Here is a 27,922-nt window from a genome sequence, read left to right as displayed (position 1 = left end):
TATGGTTTACATCATGCTATTGATTTCAGTCAGTAAGATCATTGTTGCAGCATTCATAATAGCAATAGTAACTTCTTGTTTCTTCTCTATTCAGACCAATCGTACATGTCCTATTTGTCGAGCTGATGCTTCTGAAGTTCACCGAGATTTAGAATAAAGCCATTTCCGCAGCACAATATTGAAGACGTTACCTAGGTGGCGTGGGGGAGCACACTGTTCACCCACTCATCCGTGTTACCTTAAGCCTTCCCTTGAACAACAGCAATCTAGGATCTTATCTGGAGTCCTGTTACCTCTGTTTGCACCGTGCGATTTGATGACTTCAGCAAACACCTAGTATCTTCGCTTAGAAACAGTTATGGAGTTGTGTTGTACTAACATTGTGTTCCAAACTCCAAAGATTTTAACCTGCGTGTATTTTGATGTGTATTAACATTTTATAGTTTGTATGATCATTCCAAGTATTGACACGAAATTCGAGGGGTTGTGATTTCATCATATGCTCGAAAAGAAACAGGTGGAAGACGATGGGGTACTCAACCCAATAAACCCTCCAGCATACTGTACTGATGGAGCAAAGCAGGATGTTTGAGATGTGCGTGTGCGCGTGCGCGTGTCTGTATGTTATCTGTGTAATGTCTGAATGTACCTATCCATGTTTTCTTGTATTTGTACCATACACTGGTCTAGTTCTCTTGTGTGCCTTTGCACACACTATCCTAACCACTTCCAAAATATTTCCTGTATCGTTTGCATGAATAACAGTGCGTGAGTGTGTTTGAGTGAAAGATTAGAGGAGGGAAAATATTTAATGTGCACATATGCATGCGTGTCCAGCCAGCTTGGACTGGTGATGACTAGCTCTATCCAGCTGTGGGTGGGGGTGGGAATCTGTGCTCAGCTATTACTGCCATGCACTGTACTGCACACATACCTAAGCTCACAGCCTTTGTGGTGCAAAAATTATTCCAAGCAGCTAAATTATTTAGGATTTGTGGTTGTTGATTGCTCTGTAGATGCCACCAATTGTTTACCAATGATTTATGTGGTGGGATAGTGGATTGTTTACTGTTTTAATTAGTCCTGACCTGAGGGACGGTGGACTCTGTAGGAGACCCATTGGCCAGGGGCCAGGGCCCTGTGTTCTGTGTTAGGAAGATTTTTGCTTTGGTACTTGCACAGTTACAGTTACCTCATTTTGCCATGTATGTATTTGAAATTTGCTAATATATATATAGGAAATGGTTCTGATGCTAAACATTTTGTGTTTTCATCCCATTTGAATCATATTGTTGTAGCATTTAACATAACTAGTTATAATGTATTATACATCTGTAAACCAAATTGTTTCAGAGACGAAATTTTTAACAGATTTGTACTTTTTTTATGAAAGTTGCTAGTTATGCTTTACCAGGTAGTGCAATCATTTTTTATTGTTGTGGCTGATTTGAGAGGGTTGTTCACTAATAAATGTATGATGTATACCAACATAACCATGTTCCATGGCTGAAATTCATTTTCTAACTTCAGTGAATGTATTACTGATACTGAGCCTAAAGGGAAGTAGATTGGTTCATGTTATTTGCTGATGTCACCACCACATTGGTTAGTGTGTGAATGATAACTGATGCTGAGCCATGGATGCATTACTGCAGTGTCCTGGGTATAGATGAAAGCACAACTGTTAGTTTCTCTTCCCAGGCCCAAGTAAGAATCTGTACATTGTTAAATTTTATACTTAACAGATATGGGTGAAGGGGGTAGTACATTGGATTATGGTTCACTCCTGCTTTGATGAGTGACTTCTTGTAGTTGCTACACAGCAGTTCGTGTCTAAGCACCTATGGATGCTGTATCTGATTGCCACTTATTGGGGTAACTGCTTTCTTAATTTGGCTTAACTATATTCTGGAATAATTGAATTTTTTTGGGTCTGTTGTTACGAGAGTGCCTCTGTTTTGTTAAATATATTTTTTGAAAGATTGAAGAAATGTTAAACTTTGGGGTTTTCAAAGGGGGTCATGTAAAGGCCACTTGACTTTGAAAAACAGTTCCTGGAAATGTTTTGAAAAGGGGCACAGAGGTCTTGTGAGGAAAACAAGCTTTTCTGGGAAACCACCTGACTTCCAGCTCAATAAACAACAGAGAACTTTGGACACCTGGAGAAGCTGTTTACAAAGAAATGACAGGTCAAGATTGATGGAGGTCAAAAGGTTGACCTCCTGTTGTTGGTTTTGCTTTTGAGTTGGGGTTGAACTGTATAAAAAGGGAGAGAACTTCCAAGGAGAGTGGAGAATTCCCAAGGAAGGAGAGAAGACCACAACCCAGCTCAGTTTCCAGCACTCCTCTAAAAGACCCTGAGAAGTCCACTGTTAACTTATCTCATCTCCTATCTTTGAAGAAAAGCCTGCTCAATCAATTCTCATTGCCTGAACAGAACTGTTCTATAACATCCCAGGGACCCATCTACATGTACTCGGAGGCCAGACTGTATGCCAGTTTTGGAACACAACATATCTGATCTGTTTCTTCAAGAATGAGCAAGTATTCAGCCCGTGTTTTTTTGTCTGTAATAGTGCTCTTAAAAACAACAATCCCTTGATTTTTCCAGTGTGAGTGTGAGGGGCTAAGGTAAAAAGGGAACTTTAGTATTTCAATCTGTGTGTTTATGCTTTACTTCATCGCTGGTTAAGACTTGTTTTATAATAAATGGATAATTTTGTTGTTTGTTAAAGAAACCTGGTTGGTGTGTTTTATTCTGGGATAAAAATAGAGTCTATGATTGACCGTATCTGTAAATGGGCAAAAATTTAAATATATGTTGTGACCTGTGAAGAAGTGGAACTAGAATAAACAGTGCACTCCTCCTGCCTCGGTTGTAACACTGTGTTAAATTTCTCTGACTACTTTAACGCCACAATGTTTATTTCTGGTGGTTATGATATTGTGTATATTTTTGACTGCCTAACAGGATGGTCATTTTATGCTTCATGTATGCAATGTGAGTATATGCTACCTGATAAACTTCCTATAATGTCCCTTGTTCCCATGGCTCTAATGTGAACGTAAGCACTAAAGTCCTACCATAAAAATGACTAACTTTCAAATATAAGCAAGGTTGGCTTATCAATGAAATTAATTACCTTCTTTTCCTTAAGATTTCGAACAACATCCATGGATTGCTTCATTTCCTGTCCCCACCAACCCTACCGCAGCAGAATAAGAAAAAATTGTGGAACTTGAAATGGCTATCCATTCCCAGCTTTTTTTGTGGATTTTAGATGCTCTTTAGAATGACTTCTTGCTACAAAACAACACCTAGTGTCAGCATGAAGTACTCTCCATGCTCAACTGATGAGTAAAGCTTTCTTTGCAACAGTGGTTTTCAAACATTTAATTGACAAACATTGACACGTCCCTGAAGAACCCTTACAAATATTTACATAATTCTGGGAGAGTTGCTGTGCTAACTTCCAAACCTTGAAGTTACTACCCAAAAAAAAACCTTACAATTACAGAAATATTTTATTAATTTAGATACTGCAACAGAAATGATAGAGGCAAATTTGATGACCTTTTGGGGTCCCTAGCTTGCTTAAAGTACTCTTTACCATATCCGTACTGTTTCGATGTAATATTTTCCATCTGTCATATCAGTCATCCTGTAACATGTTTGATTAAGATAGCCAATCAATGCTGAATTGGATAACAACCTCATTCCTTGGACATTTTCAGTGAATTGCCATAATTCTACACCCCAAACCAGCAGCTATTTCAGATTGTTTCTATTACCTAGTTTACATGTTGAATACTATCCTACTGTTCTGTTCCTTGAACCCTCTGTTTACATTTTGGGGAAATCTGGCCAAATAGCTTTACATTGAGAAGTGCAATTTTCCATGTTTTCAATTCCAGAACTCATTGTTTCCCAGAGAAAACCTTGCACATTCATTAAAATAAAAGTAGGCGTAGTAGACTAGTAACCCAGAGAACTAGGGTATTTCTCTGGGGACATGGGTTCGAATCCTACCACAGCAGAAGGTGGACTTTGAATTTAATTAATAAAATAAATCTGGAATTAAAAGCTAATCTACTGATGGCCATGAAACCATTGTCGATTGTTGTAAAAACCCATCTGGTTCACTAATGCCCTTTAGGGAAAGAAATCTGCTGTCCTTACCTGGTCTGGCCTACATGTGACTCCAGACCCACAGCAATGTGGTTAACTCTTACATGCCCTCTGGAATGGCCTAGCAAGCCACTTAGTTGTACCTAACCACTACGAAGGCAATAAAAAAGAATGAAACCGGACGGACCACCCAGCATCGACCTGGGCACCGGAAATGGAAACGACAACGGCAAACCCAGCCCTGTCGCCTTCACTGTCGTTGGGTCAAAATCCTGGAACTCCCTAACACCACTGTGGGTATACCTACCCCACATGGACTGCAGCGGTTCAAGAAGGCAGCTCACCACCACCTTCTCAAGGGCAATTAGGGATGGGCAATAAATGCTGGCTTGGCCAGTGACACCCACATCCCATGAATGAATTTAAAAAAATACTGCAGATGCTGTAAATCTGAAATAAAAACAAAAAGTGCTGGAAAATACTCAGCCGGTCTGACAGCATCTGGGGAAAGAGAAGTAAAGTTGACGTTTCAGGTCAGTGACCTTTCAGCACATCAGGCAGGCAGTAATGGAAAAACCAAATCTAAGGTCAGTGCCATTACATGTGGCAACCGCGAGGCAGCATAAGAGGAAAAAAAGTGGCTGCAAATACTTAATACTCCAGGTGAAGGGAGTGAAGAGATTATTGAAATAATGCTGCAAAGCTGTGTTCAATAAATAAATATCTAATCTAGCAGAGAGATTTAACAGGGAAAGTTAGTGACCAAAGCGGGAGTCAGTGGGGGAAAACTTCCCATACTGGAGGGCAAATTTAAAACAGCACGTCTGAAGCAGAGCAAGTCAACACATTACTTCATTCGGTAGGAGCAATAGCAGATATTATTGCAAGACAAGGCATTAATGAGACATCCAATAAAAGCCTTAAAAGCCTTTGATAATTATTTCAACCTGAGGAGTAACAAGATTCCAGAACAGAAGGGTCCAGAAACCAGGCGAACTGCGAGATATATTTATTAATGACCTTTACAGGCCAGTTGAAGGATGAGAATATGGAGACATAGAATCAGAATTAATACAAGACCGCATTGTAATAGGTATTGCTGATGAATCACTATCAGAATTATGACAGTCTAAGGAAGACATCACCCCAGAAAAAGCAATACAGCTGGTGAGACAAGCAGAGGTCCATAAACAGAAGAGAGCAATCCTGAGAGGTGAAGAAAATCCTTTGTTCAGGAAACCTTCAATGACCATGCAGTTCCATAAGCACAGTGTTGTAAGTGAAGCACCAGAAAAGAAGGTACACTTGAGAGAGGGAAAGTGCAAGATGCCATAAAACTCTGCCAGTGCTGCGGCGCCAAGAAGACTGACAGGCGCGAACAGTGTTCGGCAAACAAAGTAGAATGCTTTCACTGCAAGAAAGTTAGCCATTTTGGGAAGATGTGCCAAAGTAAAACCTCTGCTTTCACAGGTTCTAAAAGAAAAGTCTTCATGCATAGAGCTATTAATGAAGTTAAATAATCTCCATCAGAAGAGAAATCAGAAAACATCCTTGGTGAGATCAATGACCTTAATCATGCATTCTGGACTGCAGATATATATGTCAACTGACATATCACCAACTTTAAACTAGGCGCTGGAGCAAGTGTAACAGTTTAACAAAGAACCGTGGTTATCAACGCATTGCATGCACCCAACAAAAACTCTGTTACACAGTCCATGAGGGATTGAACTGAAAGTCAAGGGCAACACTCCAGTACAAGGGAAAACAGATATTGGAAACACTGTTTGTACCATAAAATCAAGAATTCTCTCTTTTAAGTAAAAGCGCTTTTAAAGACCTTAATCGTATCAGGAAAGTGGAAGAAGTTAAGCAGCAAAAATCCAGGAGTCACTTCCAAAAAGACTTTCCGACATTAGTTACTGGTCTAGGAAGACTTACGACCAAATATAGTATTACTTTGTGAAAAGATGCTAAACCTGTATGTCTTTTTACGCCTAGGAAGATACCACATCTTTAATGAAGCAAGTGGATTAGCACCATCAGAACAGTTGATGGGAAGGCAGCTCAGAACACAACTTTCTATCTTACCCAAAATATCCTTACAGTGCTAGAATTCCTTGATTATCAGAGAGTTCAAAATAGAGAAAAGTCTTATTGAAAACAAGCTTATTAATAGAACAGGTGATATTGTACCAGGAACCTACCCAAGTTGCTGGAAGGAGAAAAAGTATGGGTGCAAGACCAAGGCAGAAAAAGAGTAATCATCCAGGGAGTAGAGAAGCAGCAGCAATCTTATTTAGTACATACTTCAGAAGGTACTGTAAGAAGAAACAGGAGAATCTTATTTCTATTCATCATCTGATCTTCCATTACAATTTCTTTCATAGGCTTAACAATTGGCATCAAAGATGTCAATCAGTCATATATCTGAATGAACCAGATGTTGATCCTGAAATCAGAAAGCACCAGATACTACAAACCTCAATGAAGGCCATCCAAGCCAAGCCAAGCAAGTTCAGATAAAGACTACTGATCTTCTGAGTCTCACACAACAACACCATTAGGGAGAGTTGTGAAGCCTCCTGACAGATAGAATCGGTGATGTTGGTGACTTGAGGGGAGATGGGGTAGTATGTAAAAGTAAAAATGAATATATATTTTTAAAAATGAACAAAGACTTGGGGAGATGTAGAAGGGTTTGAAAGGGTTAAAGACTGGGACAGTGAGTAACACCTCCCACTGTGATAATATAAGATTACATGAGACAAACTTGAAGGAGAAGATGCAGCATGGCATCAGAGGAGTTAAACATACTTCTGTAAAGGTGTACATAATTCTTTGATATGTAATAAACTAGTTATTGTTAAAACTTACTGAAGACTCTGAAATCTCTCCGAGCTAGACCAAACATACAACAAGGTCCTCAGATGTTTCCTTGCTACCAATTGTTGTGAGTGCCTAATTCATGCCCAGCTCTTTGTTTATTCTTAGGAGGGTAGGGTAATTATGATATCTATCTGATCTTCCATTACAATTTCTTTCATTGGCTTAACAATTGGCATTGGGTCTTGTTTTCATTACAAAGAGATCCCTGGCTGGTTGAAAATATTCAGTGGCAGCATCACGGACCAGACCAAATTACCAATTTCAATGTTGTCCTCTGGTGCTTTGGTCCTAAGACTTCCAAAGGTAATGTTGGAAACACAGCTCCAACATGGAACTTGGTATTTAAGTGTAGGGCATTTTTTACAACTTGTTTATCACTCCACTCTAGGTATATTGCAGTTAAGAGGGGTGAGAATGCTCTCTGATGACTTAGATTTGAGGAAGAAAAGGGCAGAATGAAAATAGAGAAGAATCCAAATATAGAATACAATTATTTTAAAGGTTGATCCCAGGATTGCAGTTCTTTAGAGGAAGGTGGTGTGATCTAAACAGCTCTTTTTTGCAATTCCAAAAGGACCTACACCATCATCCAGATCTAAAATCCACAAATCAGCCAGAAAGTCTTTCAGTTGTTAGACAGTCCAGGCTGCTCAGTGATGCCAACATTCAGAGATATCATTTCTCGGCTCATTTGCCAAATACAAGGTATACCACGTAACAAACTGAGGAAGCTGGTGAGTGTGAACCTTACAATCCTGGGATGCAGCTAAGCCTTCTATTGAGATACTATGCAGTTAGGCATCATGTATAACACTCTGGGACTGAAAATAACAGATGATGGAGCTGAGTATCGCAGCAATGTTCATCGTGGAAGTATTCTTTGATGGCATAAATACCATAAATGGCATAAATTGAAAAACAGATCGTTCACAAGACAACAGAATTAACAGTCAGCAAGCTTGTTTTAGACAACACTCCACAAGAAACCCAGTGGCATCCAAGAGTTTAAAAAGCAAACCTTCCATAGCATGAAAAGCACTTTGTTGACTAGGACAAAGTATCATCCAGACCACCCATTTTGCAGTCCAAGCTTCTGTAATACTAGGACCATTTTATATTATGTCTCATCTTCCAGGAGGATCAAGTGGAAAAAGAAATCTGTTAAACTTCATAGACAAGTGGATATTAGACAGTACTATTGAAAAACAGTATTGCCTTTATTTCAGAGATGTCCAAGATTTATCCTTGGGGTCTGCATAGACACATACTATGGAGGTTTGGGAGAACATATAAAATTTATATCCTTGTGCCTGTTAATTTTCAAATAATCTCAAGTCATTAATAACAGACCTGAATGTTCTGGCTTAGCAGTTGTGTTGTTGGGTTTGTATTAGTAGTGTTGTGGGGCATTCTAGAGAAAGTCTTAGACTCTGGTAAAGGTTAACTAACAGCTCTATTATTTACAGTTACTATATACACTTTCTGCATACCACCTAAGCTAGCATCCTTCATGCTGCTCTACCTTCTTCTCAAGCCTATCTCGTGACATCATCACTCATATAGTGGGGGCAGGGGGATCTCTCTCTCTCTGTCTTCAGTATTAACCCTTCACATCCTTATACTACAGGAGTCATCCATCAATGAAGCAAGTGAGAAACCACCTTTTTTCAAACCTCCAGGCCCACATAAAAGTCCAAACCAGAGAATAATAACTTGCATTTCTATAGCACCTTAGCACATTTTACAACATTAGGAGGATTATAAAACAAAATTTGACACCAAGCCACATAAGGAGACATTAAGGCAGGTGGTCAAAACCTTGGTTTAAAAGAGTGTCTTAAGAGAGGAATGGAGGAGAGGTTGAGGGAGGACATTCCAGAGTTTAGGGCCTAGGCAGCTGAATGCACAGTGTTACGACTACACTGTCTTTTCTCATTCCACTTATCCACAAGTCACAACAGATATTTAAATGTTTACCCAGTTACCCATATACTCTATCATATACTCTACTCTTTATTCCAGAATGAACTGCACCATCAAAGATTTCTTTGATAATTTTGTTGTTTATCAGTTTACTATAAAACAAGACTTATCCAGTAATGAAGCAAAGCATTAACACACAGATTGAAATATAAAAGTTCCCTTTTAAAATCCCACACATACGAACTCACAGACACATACGGGAAAAAATTCAGAAATTCACTATTACAAGAAAAAGACAAAAAAAGAAACACTTTGGCCAAATACTTGCTAATTCTTGAAGAAAAAAGAGCAGATATGGATGGATATCCGTTTTCCCTTTTGGTTTGGCGTCCGGGTATACGGTGACGGGTCACTGGGATCGTTTCTGAAGCAGTTCTTTTCAGGCAGCATCGGAAATTAATCTGGCAGGTTTTTCCAGGAGAAATGTGGCATCGGGGGTTTCAACTAGCACACACTTAAATCACAGGGGTTTTTTTCCCAAAGACAGGAGGAAAGAAGAGCTGACACACTGGACTTCTCAGGGTCTCTTAGAGAGATGCATGCAAGATGAGATGGGAGTCTCTTTTTCATTGGCAGGCAAAACACCAACAGTCTTCAAAACAGTTCACACCCCAACTGAACTGAAAATAATCCAAACCCCAAACAGAGAGTCAACTTCTTGACCTCCATAAACCTTGACATGTGGCTTCTCTGTAAACATCTCCCCTTAGTCCAAGGTTCCTGTTGTTTACTTATCTTAAGGGCAGGTGATCTCCAGTAGAGGTTGTTTTTAGCACTCCTTGATTCTCCCAGTAAATGTTTTCAGTCAAGTGTCTTTTCAACGACCCCAGTGGAAAAAAAAAGTCCAGCATTTCTTCAGGCTTCCAAATGAATCCATTTCCACAATTTAAATGAATCCTTAAAAACATTATTTTCTAAAAATAGAAGCACTCTCATAACAACAGCCACCAATTGTAAAGCGATTAAAATCAGGGATGCGCAAGAGACCAGAATTGGAGAGCACAGTGATCTCCAAGGGTTGTAGAGTGGAAGAGGGTACAGAGATAAGGAAGGGTGAGGCCATGGAGGGATTTGAAAATAAAGATGAGAATTTTAATATCAAGGCATTGCCAGACCAGGAGCTAAATGTAAGTCAGTGAGCACAGGGGTTGTTGTGGAGTATCAAAAGACATTCGCCACAGAGATGGCCGAAGGTACAAACAAGCAAAGGTTTATTCAATACAAGTATGGATATGGGGATGCAGCTCATTCGATCTGTTCGAGAGAGACTGCTCGATGAGTGCCGTTCGCTTCACATATTAATACACTATTACAACAGTGCCTATACGCCAGTACACATATTGTTCCAAGTGTCCTGTTTTTTTCCAGCTCACAATGTATTCTGCTTATCACAGGTCTATAAGACAAGACCAAAGGGTTTGTTAAAACCGTGCTAAACTAATCAGGTCTCAACCCTTTTAATGCCTACAGCTATGTGTCACTATCATACTGAGCTTACAGTTCTATTTCCCCTAACACGTACTTTTCCACTCTACATATCTGTCTTAGCTATTTTCCCCTACAGGGGTAATGGGTTAACAGGGCCTGGTGCGAATTAGGATACAAGCAGTAGAGTTTTGGATGAGTTCACATTTATGAAGGTTTCAAGGTGGGAGGCCAGCCAGGAGGGCAGTTAAATAGTTGAGTCCAGAAGTAACAAAGGCATGTAGGTGGGCTTCAGCAGTAGATAAGGTAAGATAGAGGCAGAAACAGGCAATGTTATGAAGGTTTAAGGAAGCGGTGTTGGTGAGGGAGAGGATGTGTGGCTGGAAGCTTATCTTGGGGTATACTAACCAAGGTTTGTATGGTGTGGCTCAGCCTCAGACAGTGGCCAGGAAGGATCATCGGTCGCTAGGGAAACAGTGTTTGTAGCAGTGACCAAAGACAACAGCTTCAGTCTTACCAATATTTAATTGGTGGAAATTTCAGCTTGTCCACAAATTGAAGGCAAGTGAAGAAATCTAAGTTCAAATAGAGCTAAATTGTTTGGGTTCTGAAGTTCAGGAACTCAGATTTGAGGGCTGCATGTGACTCTAGGGCAACAGGCTGGATAACCCTGCTTTATTTGAAGGTTTCCTTCTCAAAGTTCATCTACCTTTTGCTATTGGCTGCATTTTTGTTTTTTTTCCCCAAATAAGGTAATATGTTGTTAACATATAGCATTTCTTGTGCATGCAATATTTTTGTCTGTTATTTCACCTTCCAAGATAGGAAACAAGTTAAATATTGACCATTAATATTCCAGATAATTAGTTCACAAATGGTAGTCATCAGAAATTCATAGGATTTTTGGTGGTGACCAAATAGTATCATACATCATGGTTAGCCAGTGAGCATTTTGGCTACCTTAAAGACACTATATATGTGTAAGTTGTTGTTGGTCAAACAGGTTAAAAACGATAATTTGGAAGTCCAGAGCTCGTAAAAATGGGCTAACTTTCAGAAGACAGATGTCTGACTAGTTATTTGAAAACTTTGGGCAAAACAAAATAAAGACTTGCATTTATATAGCATTTTTCATGACCTCAGAATGTACCAAAGTACTTTACAACCAATAAAATACTTTTTTTTAATGTATGTAATAATATAGGAAAACAGCTGGAACACAAATAATTAAATGAGTGTTTTCCACAATGTATCCCCATGCAATATCAAGCCAACAGTATTAAAACCAAACAAAAATATCCTGTCATAAACTCTAATTTGCAAGCTTAGGTAGGTTTTGAAAAATTCCAGTATCCGTCTTTGCTCAAGTCATTTTAATGGCATTGGTCCTCTGAATACATCAAAAAAAAAACTTTTAACCTGAAGACAATACTGCTTACAGTAAAATCAAAATGGTAAGTGTGCATGAAATCAATCACTTCATCTTAACCCTTGGTTTCATATTTCACCACTTTTAGTTATTGACTGCTGTGCAAACTAATTTAAGTGGAGTCTGTTGGGGCCTGAGGTAAACTAATTTGCTGTTCTCTGTCAAACGAAACATTAAGTAGCTTGGCAGATTAGTGTATTCTTCCTTTACTTTTCCAAAGTAAATCAATGGAACAAAAGTTTTATTCAACCGCCACAATTAATTTAGGATTTTAATTTTACAATAAAATGGAAAACTGTAAATCTCCATTACCTTCCATATTTAAATACTGACTGAAAAGAACGTCCACAAACAGCTGACTCCATGGATACAAATCATTAGAGTTCCATGTTTTAATTTCCGTGTAACTCTTAATTTCAAAGTCAAATTTTTAATCAATTTAGAAATTGTAGGAAAGTTAAATAGTAAAATCAATTGCAAGTGATATTTGTGTTGTTAAAAATCATGTAATTACTGGTCATCCCTAGAATGTATATATTACACTTGAAATAAACCTATAACATTAAAATTTATCATGCTTTTCTTATGATCTATTACGCTAACCATGTTGATTCAAGCAGAACAGACTGGAGAGCTAAATAGCCTACTCCTGTTCCTATATATAGACAGATAACAAAAACTGTCAGAAACCAGCAACTCAAACAAACCCAAACAAAATTAGTTATTTTATTTTCCAAACTTAGCAAATGCCACAAAATTCCCGATTTCTTCAAGTAGTTTTGAATGGCCATCTCGCTTTTCCAAAAGCCCGCCCGATACACCAAAACAGAATGGGACCAAAAGTTTGCAGGGGTTCTGCCAGTCTCCCATCATAACTCCAACTCAGTCCTCTGGGAAATGACACAGGGACCTGGTTGTGTTGGGAGCAGGAATAGGCCTGTAAGAGTTTTATATGTTTCAATGAGTCACGTCTCATTCTTCTAAACTCTAGAGAATGCAGGCCCAGCCTCCTCAATCTCTCCTCAGAGGACAATCCCGTCATCCCAGGAATTGGTCTGGTGAACCTTCATTACACTCTCTCTAAGGCAAGTATAACCTCTGTTAGGACAAGGTGAGGAGGGGTCTCAGGCTTTTGCTCCTTCTCTGGATTGACCACAACAGGGTTTATCCTTTTTTAACAGTGAATGAACTTACCACCTCAGTGGGCACTTGCTCCTGTTCCTCTAATGTAATTGCAAATGAACCAGACAGGTTTTCTTGAGTTTAAACAAGAACGATGTAAGTTATTATTCTTTTCACTCTAACCCGGGTTAAATTACTAAAATACGCTATGCATCCATGCCCACATTCACACAAGAGCCGCACACACACACAAATAGATTACAGAGGGAAAAACAGAATTGGGAGGTTGGAGTAGAGTCTACAATTAATGGAATTTAAATACAATTCGGTAATCCCAGAGTTCTTAGTTGAAATTGTAGTCCTGAAGTCCTCACTGGGACATGTGCATGGTTGCAGACTTGCTTGTATCCTAGTTGTTGGTTGGAGGGGTTTGTAGACTTGGCGTCACCAGCTGCAGCTTGAGACTTCTCTGGATCTCTACTGTAGAGAGAGAGAGAGCTGTTCCCTTCATCGCTTTCATTTATTGTGCTGCATTTTAAGAGTCCGCCGTCGAAGTAGGCAGCGGACGTAAAAAATGCAGCCCACCCGCACGGGCACCGTGTCACAGAGCTGACACGATTTCAAACAGGGCAACTCATTTGCCTGACAACGGTGCCCGCCACTCGCGATGACATGGAGGGGCGGAAGAGCCGTCGCCGGCATTGGCGCCAATGTGCACGCATAGTTTTTAAAGGGCTTACAGCCCTCAAGGGGCATTGAAAATTTAAAGGGTTAAGTTAAATTTCCACAAAACAGAATTAAATGACCTTTACATGCATTTTCATACCCCCTTACCCCACGCCACCCCCACAATGGCATATCCAAACATTCGTGCCCTTTTCCTGCCTGGAATTCGAATATTGAGAATTTGACCTTCCCCCCCACCCCACAGAGTTTGGTAACTCTGCCCTTTACCCCCTCCCATCATCCCCCCCCACCTGATTAATCCGCATCATTGTTACCCCACTCCCCCCTCCTGTGCAGAGAAAAAATCTTCCTCCCCCTCCCCACAGGTATCGCGCCATGTTTCCCCGAACAGGGATTCAAAGGCGTGACATTGTCAGCTGCCCGACTGAAGATCGGTGCAGCGATTAAGGAGGCGGCAGGACCCTATTAAATCAAGTATATAAGTTAGTTTACATATTGAAATGATGGCCCCATCGCTGAGATCGGCCCGGGGCCTGCTGCCATGTGGGTTGGTGGCAGGCCTCCGCATCATGATCTTCATTGCCCTCCTGCCACCATTCCTCCTGGTGGAGGGGCTTTAAAATCCAGTCCATTATCTCCTTTCTGAGTCACCACTCACAATCTCCCAGAGTTGCGCAAGTCAGATGATATGACCACCTCTTTGTGTTTCAATGAGGTTCTTCTGGAATTTTCTTTGAAATGCAAGGCTCTCCCCTCAGACCATCCAGACATAATTGGTGGGGGTTGGCTCTTTCAAAGCCAATGAGTGTTGATGGCTCTTGACGACCACATTGATAAGGCTATCTCAGGTAATTGAATCAGAGAGCACTCCACTGTTCTGGCGATGCTGAGTCAATTATATTTGTCCCAGTCTAATCCTTTAGTGTTTCAAATGCAAATGTTCATGGCCATCTTGGCTGCTAGGTGTGTTTTTTTTTTTAAAGTTATTCGTACCAATTTCCAGTAAAGGGCTCAGGCAAAGTTCCAATCGATGAAATTAATATTTTCCCATTTGGCATGTGGGGTTTTCATAACACCTTCCTTAGGTAAGGAGAACAAAACTGTACACAATACTCCAGGTGTGGTCTCACCAAGGCGCTATACAATTGCAGCAGGACTTCTTTACTCCTGTACTCAAATCCTTTTGTAATAAAGGCCAACATACCATTTGTCTTCCCAATTGCTTGCTGCACCTACGTGTTAGTTTTCAGTGACTCATGAACAAGGACACCCAGGTCCCTTTGGACATCAACATCTCTCACCATTTAAGAAATATTCTGCATTTGTTTTTCCTACCGAAGAGGATAACTTCACATTTTTCCACATTATATTTCATCTGCCACAGTCTTGCTCATTCACTTACCCTATCTAAATCCCTTGAAGCCTCTTTGCATCCTCCTCACAACTCACATTCCCACCTAGTTTTGTGTCATCAGCAAACCTGGAAATATTACATTTGGTCCCCACATCCAAAGCATTGATATAGATTGTGAATAGCTGGGAGCCAATCACTGATCCTTGCGGTACCCCACTAGTTACAGGCGATGAAGGAGGTGATGGGACCCTCATTAAATCAGGTATGTAATTAGTTTACATATTGAAATGGGGGCCCCGTATTCCTACGATCGGTTTTCTGTTGTTACGACCAGGTGAGAAAGGGGTCTAGGGGTTCCCTCTCAGCCTTTGCCTGGTTTAACTGTAACAGGGTTTAATTTTAAAAACACTGTTTTTAGCTCCCCCCTTAATGAATCCTTGTTCACTGCTTTCCACTTGTAAGGCAAAGAAATCAGACAGGTTTTCTTAGGTTTAAACAAGAAAGGAGAAAGTTTATTAATCTTAAACTCTAATTCGGTTAATGACTACAAATACATGATGCGACCACACTAGCATGTATACGCAATAAACACACATGCAGATATTGACAGAAAAAGTAAAAAGAATAAAGGGGAAATGTTTGAAGCAATAGCTGGGTTTCTATTTACGGTCCTTTGAGTTTGATGTAACGTCTTTTGTTGCCGATAAGTCTTGCCCTTTTGTTGGGGCCCAGTGCACGCTTTAAAACTTGCTTCGATATAAGAGTATTTTCCCTCTTGCAGTTTAAGTGACTTCACTGGATCCGGAGAGATTAGTGAAAGAGAGAGAGCCAGACAGGAGAGAGGCTCTTGTTCCAAGTTCAGTTGCAATCTGCAGCCTGACCCAAGCTGTTCTGTGAGCAGTTTAAAACCAGACCTGGGCCAGCAGTTAGTCATGTGACTCGCTGTTTAAACAAACTCCTGCATTTGTGAATTCTCTAATTCGGTTAACGCCTACAGATACATGACTTGCCTACGGATACATGACATGCCTATGCTAGCATGTATACGCGATATACACATTAGGTAGAGACAGAAAAGAGTAGAAGAAATAAAGTGCAAAAGTTTGAGGCAATATGTTCAGATGGTTTTGGTTACTATTCTTCGAGCTCACTGTAGAATCCTTGATTGTAGGTCGGTCTTGCTTTTCATTGGGGCCCAGTATTATTCTTAATCCTTGTTCGATGTAGGAGACTTTTCTCTCTTGAGGTTCATGTGGCCTCAATGGGTCCAGAGGCTTGTGAGAAAGAGATGGGAGCAGACAGGAGAGGTCTTCACAGTCCAGGAGCAAACAGTCTCTATCTCTCTCAAACTCTGTCTGTACAATTCCAAAAAAAAACTCAGGTTGCCCAGCAGTTTAGTCATGTGACTAGCTGGTTTGATCACATCTGTTTGGGGATTCAGCCATCTTAGCTTCCTCACCTTCAATGTCTGGTGATCAAAGTCTTTTGTGGATTGAATGCATCAGGGAATGGTCCTTTGTCTCCGCAAGCACTGTCTGTTAGTATGTAAATGTTTTTTCCAGCCACGGTTGATCTGTTCAACAAGTCATTTCCGCGCTCCAGCAACAGTTTAAAATTAATGCTCATGTGTCAAAATGAATATGCCTCACTCTTGGCAGGTGGGGGTCTGTATGACACTTTTCAACCACTGTCTCTTAGTACACAAATGCTTTCCATTGGCAGATGGGGTCTTTATGACACTGTCCATTAACCAATTCTCAGTCTTTGCCAGTATATTACCCCCAATCCCATGTGCTCTAATTTTGTTTACTAACCTCTTGTGTGGGACCTTACTGAAAGCCTTTTGAAAATCCAAATACACCACATCCACTGGTTCCCCCTTATCGATTCTGCTAGTTACATCCTCAAAAAACTCCAACAGGTTTGTCAAACATGATTTCCCTTTCATAAACGCATGTTGACTCTGCCCAATCCTACCATTATTTTCTAAGTGTCCAGTTATCACATCCTTTATAACAGATTCTAGCATTTTCCCTACTACTGATGTCAAGCCGACAGGTCTGTAATTCCCTGATTTTTCTCTCCCTCCTTTCTGAAATAATGGAGTTACATTTGCTACTTTCCAATCTGCATGAACATAGGAGCAGGAGTAGGCCATTCAGCCCATTGAGCCTGCCCCGCGATTTAATATGATCATGGCTGATCATCCACTTCAATGCCTTTTTCCCACACTATCCTCATATGCCCTTATGTCATTTCTATTTGGAAATCTGTCAATCTCTGCTTTAAACATACTCAATCACTGAGCTTCCACAACCCTCTAGGGTAGAGAATTCCAAAGATTCACAACCCTCTGAGTAAAGAAATTTCTCCTCATCTCCATCCTAAATGGCTTCCCCCTTATTTTGAAATTGTGTTCCCTGGTTCTGGATTCCCCAACCAGGGGAAACATCTTAGCTGCATCTACCCTATCTATCCCTTTAAGAATTTTGTCGGTTTCAATGAGATTACCGCTCATTCTTCAAAACTCTAGAGAATACAGGCCCAGTTTCCCCAATCTCTCTTCATAGGACAGTCCAGCCATCCTGGGAACAAGTCTGGTGAACCTTCGTTGCACTCCCTCTATGGGATAACTGAACTGTTTCAGAATCTATAGAATTTTGGAAGATGGCCACCAATGCATCCGCTATCTCTACAGCCACCTCTTTCAATACTCTGGGATGTAGATCATCAGGTCTAGGTGATTTACCAACTTTCAGTCCCATTAATTTCTCCATTATTAATTTTTCACTAATATCAATTTCTTTCAGTTCCCCATTCTTGCTAGTCCCTTGATTTTCTAGTATTTCTGGGAGGTTTTTTGTATCTTTCTCCATGAAGACAGACATAATGTATGTGTTTAGTTTCTCTGCCATTTCCTTATTGCCCATTATAAGTTCCCCTGTCTCTGCCTGTATTGGACCTACATTTGCCTTTGCTAATCTTTTCCTTTTTACATACCTACAGAAGCTTTTATAGTCCGTTTTTATGTTTCCCGCTAGTTTACTTTTATATTCTATTTTCCCTTTGTTTATTGCTTCTTGGTCCTCCTTTGCTGAATTCTAAAATGCACCCAATCCTCAGGCTTACTGCTTTTTTGGCAACTTTATAAGCCTCTTCCTTTGAAGGGGAGTGGGACTAATTGGATTGCTCATTCAAAGAGCCATCATAGGCATGAAGGGATGAATGGCATCCACTGTGTGGCATCATTCTGAGATTCTATAGTTCAGGTCTTTTCCATGCTCTTGCTCTAAATTTTTAGCTTTTGAATTTTTAAATCACTCTCCTAGATGGTTCCCACCTCCCTATGTTGTGAATGTCTTCAATGACTTTGGCATTGCAGCAAATCTCCAGGAAGATATCCACAAAAAGAAACAAAACTATGCATCATCACCTACATTATTCTATACCTCCATAAAGAATATTGTCAGTTTGATAAAGATCACAACTTCAGACCTAGTTCTAATTTTGAGTGAATTTACAAAAGATGAACATGTGTTACGACCGACTGCTCAAGTCAAAGCCCCTAATCAAAAAATACGATTCTGATTGTGATGGGAGAAACGCATCATTGATTCAATCCCATCCCTCCATAGATCACCGAACAAATTATTTCAAACTTTCCAAATTAAAGAAAGACCCAGCCAAATTGTACCGTCTATTAACTCCCGAATGAGGTTAACCAAACCAGATGTCTTTAGATCAACAAATTAACTGTTTAATTAGAAAAACTAAATACTTAAACATTACTAAGATATGAGCATTTAAAATAGAAGAAATTAGTGTCCTTACATATTTACGCTCCTGCCAAAGTGAAATCTTCCAATGTGCAATAGTCCAAGGTTGCTTGAAGTCCTCACATCCGTCCAATAGGAAAAAGAACATAGGAAGATAGGAACATTCAGCACCTCAAGCCTGTCCCGCCATTCAACGAGATCATGACTGATCCGCGGCCAAACTCCATATACCTGCCTTTGGCCCATATCCCTTAATATCTTTGCTTAACAAAAATCTATCTCAGAGGGCGGCACAGTGGCGCAGTGGTTAGCACCGCAGCCTCACAGCTCCAGGGACCCGGGTTCGATTCCGGGTACTGCCTGTGTGGAGTTTGCAAGTTCTCCCTGTGTCTGCGTGGGTTTTCTCCGGGTGCTCCGGTTTCCTCCCACAAGCCAAAAAGACTTGCAGGTTGGTAGGTAAATTGGCCATTATAAATTGTCACTAGTATAGGTAGGTGGTAGGGAAATATAGGGACACGTGGGGATGTTTGGTAGGAATATGGGATTAGTGTAGGATTAGTATAAATGGGTGGTTGATGTTCGGCACAGACTCGGTGGGCCGAAGGGCCTGTTTCAGTGCTGTATCTCTAATCTAATCTAAATTTAAAATTAACAACTGTTCTAGCTTCAACTGCTGTTTGTGGGAGAGAGTTCCAAACCTCTACCACCCTTTGCGTGAAAAAGTGCTTCCTAACATCTCTCCTGAACAGTCTGGTCCTAATTTTTAGACTATGCCCCCTGGTTTTAGAATCTCCAACCAGTGGAAATAGTTTATCTTTATCTAGCCTGTCTTTTCCTGTTAATATCTTGAAGACTTCGATCAGATCACCCCTTAACCTTCAAAATTCTAGCAAAAACAGGCCTAATTTGTATAATCGCTCCTCATAACTTAACCCCTGTAGTCCAGGTATCATTCTGGTAAACCTACGTTGCACTCCCTCCCAGGCCAATATATCCTTCCTAAGGTGTGGTACCTGGAACTGCTCACAGTACTCCAAGTGGGGTCTAACCAGGGTTTTGTACAGCTGCAGCATAACCTCTGTGTCTTTATACTCCAGTCCTCTAGATATCTTTCTTTTGGGCCTCCTTATCTCGAGAGACAATGGATACGCGCCTGGAGGTGGTCAGTGGTTTGTGAAGCAGCGCCTGGAGTGGCTATAAAGGCCAATTCTGGAGTGACAGGCTCTTCCACAGGTGCTGCAGAGAAATTTGTTTGTCGGGGCTGTTGCACAGTTGGCTCTCCCCTTGCGCCTCTGTCTTTTTTCCTGCCAACTACTAAGTCTCTTCGACTCGCCACAATTTAACCCCGTCTTTATGGCTGCCCGCCAGCTCTGGCGAATGCTGGATATAAAGGCTAGCATTCCATTAGCCTTTTTGATTATTTTCTGCACTTGCTCACGGCATTTTAAAGGTCTATGCACCTGAACCCCCAAGTCTCTTTGGACATCCACTGTACTTAACTCCTTCCCATTTAGGAAGTACCCTGCTCTATCCTTGTTTGGTCCAAAATGGATAATCTCACACTTACCAGCATTGAAATCCATCTGCCACAGTTTTGCCCACTCACCTAGTCTGTCAATATCTCTTTGCAATTTTATGCTATCATCTAGACTGTCTACAACGCCGCCTAACTTTGTTTCATCAGCAAATTTGGATCTATGACTTGCTATGCCATCATCCAAGTCGTTAATGAATAATGTGAATAATTGAGGCCCCAGCACAGATCCCTGCTGGCGTCACCACTAGTCACATCCTGCCAATTGGAGTACTTACCCATTATCCCCACTCTCTGTTGCCTACCACTCAACCAACTTCCTAACCATGTCAATAATTTGCCCTCAACTCCATGGGCTTCTACCTTAGTTAACAGTCTCTTATGTGGGACTTTATCAAATGCCTTCTGGAAGTCCATATAAATAACATCCATAGACATTCCCATGTCCACTACCTTAGTCACCTCTTCAAAAAATTCAGTGAGATTTGTCAGGCATGACCTTCCCGTCATGAATCCATGCTGGCTGTCCCTGATTAACTGAAAGATTTTCTAGGTGTTCAGTCACCCTATCCTTGATTATAGACTCCAGCAACTTGCCCACCACAGAGGTCAGGCTAACTGGTCTGTAATTTCCTTGGTTCCCCCTTTCACCCTTCTTAAAAAGTGGAGTGACAAAAGAAAAGGTTCGTCAACAGTAGAACAACAGTCTGTAGTCTAGTTCAGCAGTTGAATTGATGCTCTTCTTTTCCAGCGATGAATTTCAACAATTACAGTTCAGTAGTTAAAGGAATTGGTTGTTTTCTCTTAAGAAATTAATCTGGCTTGAATTTCAGAATTCAGAGAGTATAATAAATAGGGTTTAAACAAACCAAGAAAGAGCTCTCATTTCTTTTAGTATATGCTGGTCCAACTGTTTTTCAGCTAGTTTCAAACGTCAATCGGCAACAATGTATCTCGAGTCTTTGGTCTTGAGTGGCTGTATCCTGGAGCAACGAGAATGCATTCTTTGACTCAGTCTCTGGAGCTTGTTGCCTTAAAGCAGTACTGCTCCTTTTCCAGCCTTAAAGGCACACCGCATTCTTCCTGGGAAAAAAACTACAGGATCATAACATGTGCTAATAATCACATACTTACAGTAGGAATTATTTAATCTAGCTGTGGACAGGAAAACAAATGGAGTTATTAGCTATTACCAAGTTATTTTCTTTTAAATGTAAACTTTTATATATATATATATATATATATATATACTTATTTTTTCAAACTTTAGAAAACATAGCTAATATATGCTAATTCTTCTCATCCAATTTTTATTATAGTTTCAACTACCTAAATACCCTTTCACCATTTTCCAAGGCTTGTTGGTTTTTAATAACTAACATTCAGATTCAAAAAATAACTGGCTGCCAAACATAAGTGAACAAATCACTGTGTATATATTGGTAATGCGCTTTGCTTATTTCTTAAGTCTTGTAGGCAACGTAATGAAACTTGAAAGATTAAAAAAAAAGACTTCTTAAGGAGTGACAGCCACCAAATCAAAACAGTTTAAAAAAAAAATCACAGTAGAGTTTGTTTGGAATGCTGCCACCTTAATATACTTTGCTAGTCTATCTTAGAGAGATTCCTTAGTCTGGAGTAATTAGATTAACCTTTATTACATTATAACTATGTACAGCTTCACACCAGTCAATGTGACTCCTCTAAAGCCATGATGCATCTAGCTTCAAATCTCTCGCAACGTGATCTCTTACTTTTTTTAAAATTCGTTTGTGGGATGTGGGCATCACTGGCAAGGACAGCATTTATTGCCCATCCCTAATTGCCCTTTGATCTGAATAGCTTACTAGGCTATTTCAGAGTGCATTTTAAGAGTCAACCACATTTCTATGGGTCTGGAGTCACATGCAGCTCAGACCAGGTAAAGACAACAGATTTCCTTCTCTGAAGAGCATTAGTGAACCACAGATGGGTTTTTACAACTATTGGCCATGGTTTCATGGTTGCCATTAGACTAGCTTTTAATTCCAGATTTATCAGTTGAATTCAAATTTCACTATCTGTCATGGTGGGATTCGAACCCATCGCCCCCAGAGCACTAACAGGGCTCTGGATTACTAGTCCAGTGACATTACCACTGCGCCACTGCCTCATCATGATAGGAGGCATTCTTTACACTCAACATTAACCTTTTCAGATCCTTATACTACATCGCCCCCACCCCCCAGTCTTTATCCAAAAGAATATATTTATATACATTCACTTTTTATTTACATACTTCCCCAGATCCCCACCCCAAGTCTCTGACTTCATAGATTCAATCTGTCAGGAGGCTTCACAACTCTTCCTGATCTTGTTGTCATCAGATGTGGAAGATTTGTAGTCTTTCTCTGAACTCTTGTTTCTTGACTTGGACACCCTTCATTGAGGTTTGTAGTGTTCCGTGCTTTCTGAATTTCAGGTTCAACATCCGATTCATCCAAATGTATGACTGATTGGCATCTTTGATGAATAGGAATAAGATTCTTTCTGTTTTGTCTTGTAGCACCTTCTAAAGTTCTTACCAAATAAGATCGTTGTTGATTCTCCCCTCTCTGGACAATTACTCCTCCTCTGCTTTGGTCTCGTACTCATAGCTTTTGCCCTTCTGACAACTGCGGTAGGTTCCTGGTATGGTATTTCCTGTTATAATTATTGGCTTGTTGCTTTCGGTAAGACTTTTCTCTGTCTTGAACTCTGATAATCGTGGAGTTGTAGCCTTGGAAGTAACTTCTTGGGTAGGATTGGAAGTTGTGTTCTAAGTTTTCTTCCCATTAACAGTTCAGATGGTGCTAATCCGCATAACAATGGAGTAGTTCTGTAATTCAGAAGTGCTGTTTGAAAAATCTTGATTTTCCTTTCACAGTGCTTTAATAGTTCCGACTACTTGCTCAGCTTCTCCATTAGCGAAACTTGTTTGATGTACAATTCCACAGTTTTCCGCAAAGTGTATGAAGTAATCGTTTGCAAATTGTGGTCCATTATCGGAGACTATCTGATCAGGTATACCATGTGTTGCGAAGATTTCTTGCAACACTCAAATGACTACTTCAGTTCTACTGCTCCAGCTCTGATGAAAGGTCAGACCTGAAACGTTAACTCTGCTTCTCTCTCCACAGATGCTGCCTGACCTGAGTATTTCCAGCACTTTCTGTTTTTATTTTATGACTGCTTCAGTTGCTGTTGTGTACATACGGTTAACCTCAATCCAACTAGAAAAGTAATCGGCAACAATCAGATAGGATTTTCCATTAAAGATGAATAGATCCATTGCTAGACGTTCCGATAGTCTGGTTAGGAATTGGGTCGAGATAAGAGGTTCTCTCCAATCTTGTCTGTGCACTGTACATACGTGGCAATGTGAAATAATTTCTTCTTTATCTTTCGATATTCTTGGCCAACACGTGGACACCTGAGCCGGTGATCTACATTTAGTTATGCCCATATGACCCTGCTGCATTTTGTCCAAGATCTCTACCTGGATTGAATCTGGAATCACCAGCTCTCGTCATACACCAGCAAATCAACCACTATGGTAAAATGACTTCTGTGTCCGAAGATTTTCATCCTCTTACACTTGGAACGCTGTAGCGGCCAGCCTTGCCTACAATATTGGTGGATATAGATGCATTCTTCATCTTGCATCTGCGCATGATGAATTTGTTGTACAGAAATAGGAAGTGGAAACTCACTAATGGCTCTCATCTTTTGCTGGTCTGCCATTATGTCACTACTGCTGACAATGTGCCCTAAAAAATGAACGGATGTTTTTGAAAACTCGCACTTCTCATTAAGTGTTAGGCCTTCATCCTGCAGATGATTCAAAACTGCTCTAATCCTCAGGCTACATGCTTCATTGGACTCACTGTGAACTAAGATGTCATCCATATGGCATATTACATCTTCAAGGCCCTGTAGAACATTCAACATAGTTCTTCAGAATATTTCCAGGGCTGACATGATACCGAATTACAGACAGTTAAAACAAACTCTTCGGAACAGGGTAATGAAGGTTGTCAATAACCTTGACTTCTTATCCAATGGAATATGCCAAAAGCCACTATTCGTGAAAATGGTACTTTTGGATTACTTTGCCGAGCTGTCGTCCACTGAGGACATTGGATGAACTTCCTGTGCCAGCCCCTTAAGGTAGGTCTACACAAATACAAAATCACAGTTACACCACTCTGTAGGTTCAGTAACAGGAGAAGTGACTCCCATCCTGCTCGTATCTTCTATGGACTTGCTTTATTGGGTGTGGAATCTTCCTAGGCATGAAAAGACAAACTGATTTAGCATCTTTTCACAAAGTAATACTATATTCAGTCTTCAGTCACCCAAGACCATCACAGAAATAGTTTTCACCAGAATAACCAATTTTGCCTTTGATTTGGTCCTTCCATGTGTCCAAACCTCTCTGGTATTGTGAATTTTAGCTCCACAGCTTTAATTTGTTTTACTTTCACTTTTGGGTTTTTTCCCTCCAGTATCAGAAAATTCCTGTGCTTTTGCAGCTCCATGCTGACTCCTGCTTTGGCCAACGTTTCTGCCTTTGAAATCTTGCTGCTAGACTTAGGCCTAATTTGCTCCTTATATCAAACTCAATTTTATAGCGTTACTACAATACTTCTTTATCTGCTCTCTCAGAGAATGGAGTATTTGCAGCCTCATTTTTTTCCTCTCGCTTTGCTCCCATTGCCACATGTAATGGGGCTGACATCGGATAAGCCGTCACTAAGAACTTGCCTAGTGCTGCCTGCCTAGTGCTGTTAGGGTCAAAATTTTGAATCATCAAGGTATCATTCAAGTTTTGATGGCGACTTCTTATATTATTTATTGCAGTAAAGCAAGAGTGTATGAAAAACTCTAGGAACTAATTGCACCCAACTTCAAAGGTTTCACAAACCAATTGATATTAATTTTGCCTCATCAGATTTAGAGAGTGAATTTTTGTGATACAAACAAAAAATCATGCAGTACTCTACAGTTTTGAAAACCATTCCCCACCACCACCACCTCCCAAGATTTTTAATATTAGTGTGGTTTAAGTTCAGTTGAATGTACAGGTGTGTGTTCATTCCAGTCATCTGAAACAGAAGTTTCCTGATTCATTTATGCAGCAGCAGTTGAGAAGACGCACATCATAACTTACCTAAGCCTCTGCAAGCACAAATTATTCAAGACTGGAATTGAGCATTACAAAAGCCTTTATACATATTTTACTTAGTACTGTGTTCTTTCTGCATCAATTGTTGCTAAGAACTCAATAGTGGAAGCACAGGCAATCTAAATAAATATCTCAAAACTGCAAACATCAATACTTACACTAATACAAATACAAACATTTGTATAGCACTTTTCACCACCTCAGGTCATCTCAAAGCACTTTACAGCCTAAGTACTTTAAGTTCCATCACTGTTGTAATATAGGAAATGCAGCAGCCAATTTGCACATAGCAAGCTCCCAAAAACGGCAATGACCCAACAACTTGTTTATAGTGATGTTGATTGAGGAAGGAAGAAGATTTGCATTTATACAGCGCTTTTCACAACCACCAGACATCTCAAAGTACTTTATAGCCAATGAAGGATTTATTCTGTGTGGGAACTAATTTGCACCCAAACTTCGAGGTTTCACAAACCTGTTGATATTGATTTTGTCTCATCAGATTTAGTGAATTTTTGCTATTAAGCAGAAATCATACAGTATTCTACAGTTTTGAAAATCTGCCCCATCACCACCACCTGAGGTTTTTGTATTAGAAGTCAGTTAAGTTCAGTTGAATGTACAGGTGTGTGTTTATTCCAGTCAGCTGAAACAGAATTTTCCTGATTCATTTATGCAACAGCAGCTGAGAAGATACATGGATAAAAATTGGCCAGCACACAAGGGATAATTCCCTGCTGTCCTTTAAAATAGCGTCATGAGATAGTTTACATTTGGGAGCACTGAAAGGGCCTCCATTTAACATCTCATCTGAAAGAGGAACCTCTGAAGTTGCAGCACTCCCTCAGTACTGCACTGAAGTGTCAGTCTTGTTTGTTGTGCTCAAGTGTCTGGAGTGGGACTTGAACCCACAACCTTCTGGCTCAGGTAAGAGTGCTACCACCTGAACCATTGCTGACACAAGATAGGGATGCACACGACACTATTAACTTGCTGTTTTTAATCCAACTACTTTTACTGACCCTCAATATAATACCCATCAACTTTTATCAAAGCATAAAACATTGTATTTCTCAAATCTTAAAATGCATGAGAAAAAATTCCTGATATACTGTCCATTACATCATGCCTTCTGCAATCAAATGAGCCATTGGCCTCCTTCTCTAATCAGCTGGCCCTCACTCTTCTTTTGGCAAGATTGTGACCAGTAAACCTTCCCTCCTCAACCAAGCCAAGTTGTTTTACCTCCATTTTGGAAATACCTGTATTCTAAGAGTTATTTTCTCCTCCGTTTTAAAATATCTTCATTAAAGATGCAATTCTATTGTTCTGGAATATAATGAATTAAGTAAATATGTACTCATGCCACAAAACCTTTCATTATTGAGCCTTACTTATAATCTGGAGCTGTACCAAATCACTAAATTACTATTGGAGGAAAAGGATTCTGCTTTTGAGTGAACTTAACAATGTAATTACCTCTTCCACCCTCAAGGCCATATATCAGGTATGAAATTCATATTACCCAGTTGTCAGTACATTATAACCAGGTGCTTCATTTGTGGTAGGTGAATTTCTGAGCTTCCCTATTGGCCTTACTAAAGTTTTCGTATCTCAACTACCCCAGCTGCAACCTATCAATTCAAAAAGCTAAACAGCATTAAAAACAAGGTAGATTTATATTAGTGAAGTAGTGACATATTGCATTGTAATTTTATTTTGATCTACTGCTGAAGCTAGAAAATGAGCTTCTGGATGCTGTCCATTGAGGTTCTGCATTCATCTACAGTGCAAATGAACTTGCAAGAGCGAACTCTTTCAGCCTGGCAAACAGACTTAACTGGGATTTTTCTTTTTAAGCCAGTTAAAGAAATAACTTCTATTAAATAGCACCTTTCACAAGTTCACAGCATGCCAAAGCCCTTTACAGGCAATTACTTACTTTTGAAGTGTAGTCATGTTGTAATGTTGGCAAACATGGCAGCCATTTTGTGCACAGCATGATCCCACAAACCAATGAGGTGACTAGATAATATATTTTAGTTATATTGATTGATGGATAAATATTGGCCATAAATGAGGATAACTCCCCTATTTTTCTTTAAATAGTACTGTGTGATCTTTTATATTCACTTGAGGGAGCAGACTGGGCTCCATTTAATGTCATCCAGAAGACAGCACTCCTTCAGCAATGCAATGAAGTGTCAATCTAGACTGTGTCAAGTCTCTGGAGTGATGAACACATAACCTTCCAACTTGGAGGCTGGTATGTATTCTACTATTCCTGTACAAAAATGACTAATGGGGATACTAGAAGTTGGTTTTGTGCAAGTGGATTCTTCTGTTGAAACATACCAGTTATAGAAAAGGTTTTATGTTGCAGTGTAT

General features: G+C 40.0%; 1 protein-coding gene across 9 annotated transcripts in view; it reads left to right on the top strand.

Annotated features, from left to right (window-relative positions):
• Positions 1–1,493, top strand: part of rnf44 (ring finger protein 44) — a 189,516-nt gene extending 188,023 nt beyond the window's left edge. For all 9 annotated transcript variants that reach the window (XM_068043488.1, XM_068043487.1, XM_068043491.1 and 6 more), the window contains one exon: positions 95–1,493. In XM_068043488.1, the coding sequence (XP_067899589.1) occupies positions 95–157 (63 nt within the window). In that variant the 3' untranslated portion in view covers positions 158–1,493. The remainder of the gene's footprint in view (positions 1–94) is intronic.
• The last annotated feature ends 26,429 nt before the right edge of the window (positions 1,494–27,922 follow it).

Source organism: Heterodontus francisci, chromosome 12 (genome assembly GCF_036365525.1).
Source record: "Heterodontus francisci isolate sHetFra1 chromosome 12, sHetFra1.hap1, whole genome shotgun sequence".
NCBI lineage: Eukaryota > Metazoa > Chordata > Chondrichthyes > Heterodontiformes > Heterodontidae > Heterodontus > Heterodontus francisci.
Note: the sequence above shows the minus strand (reverse complement) of the source record. Positions and strands in the feature narration are given on the sequence as shown.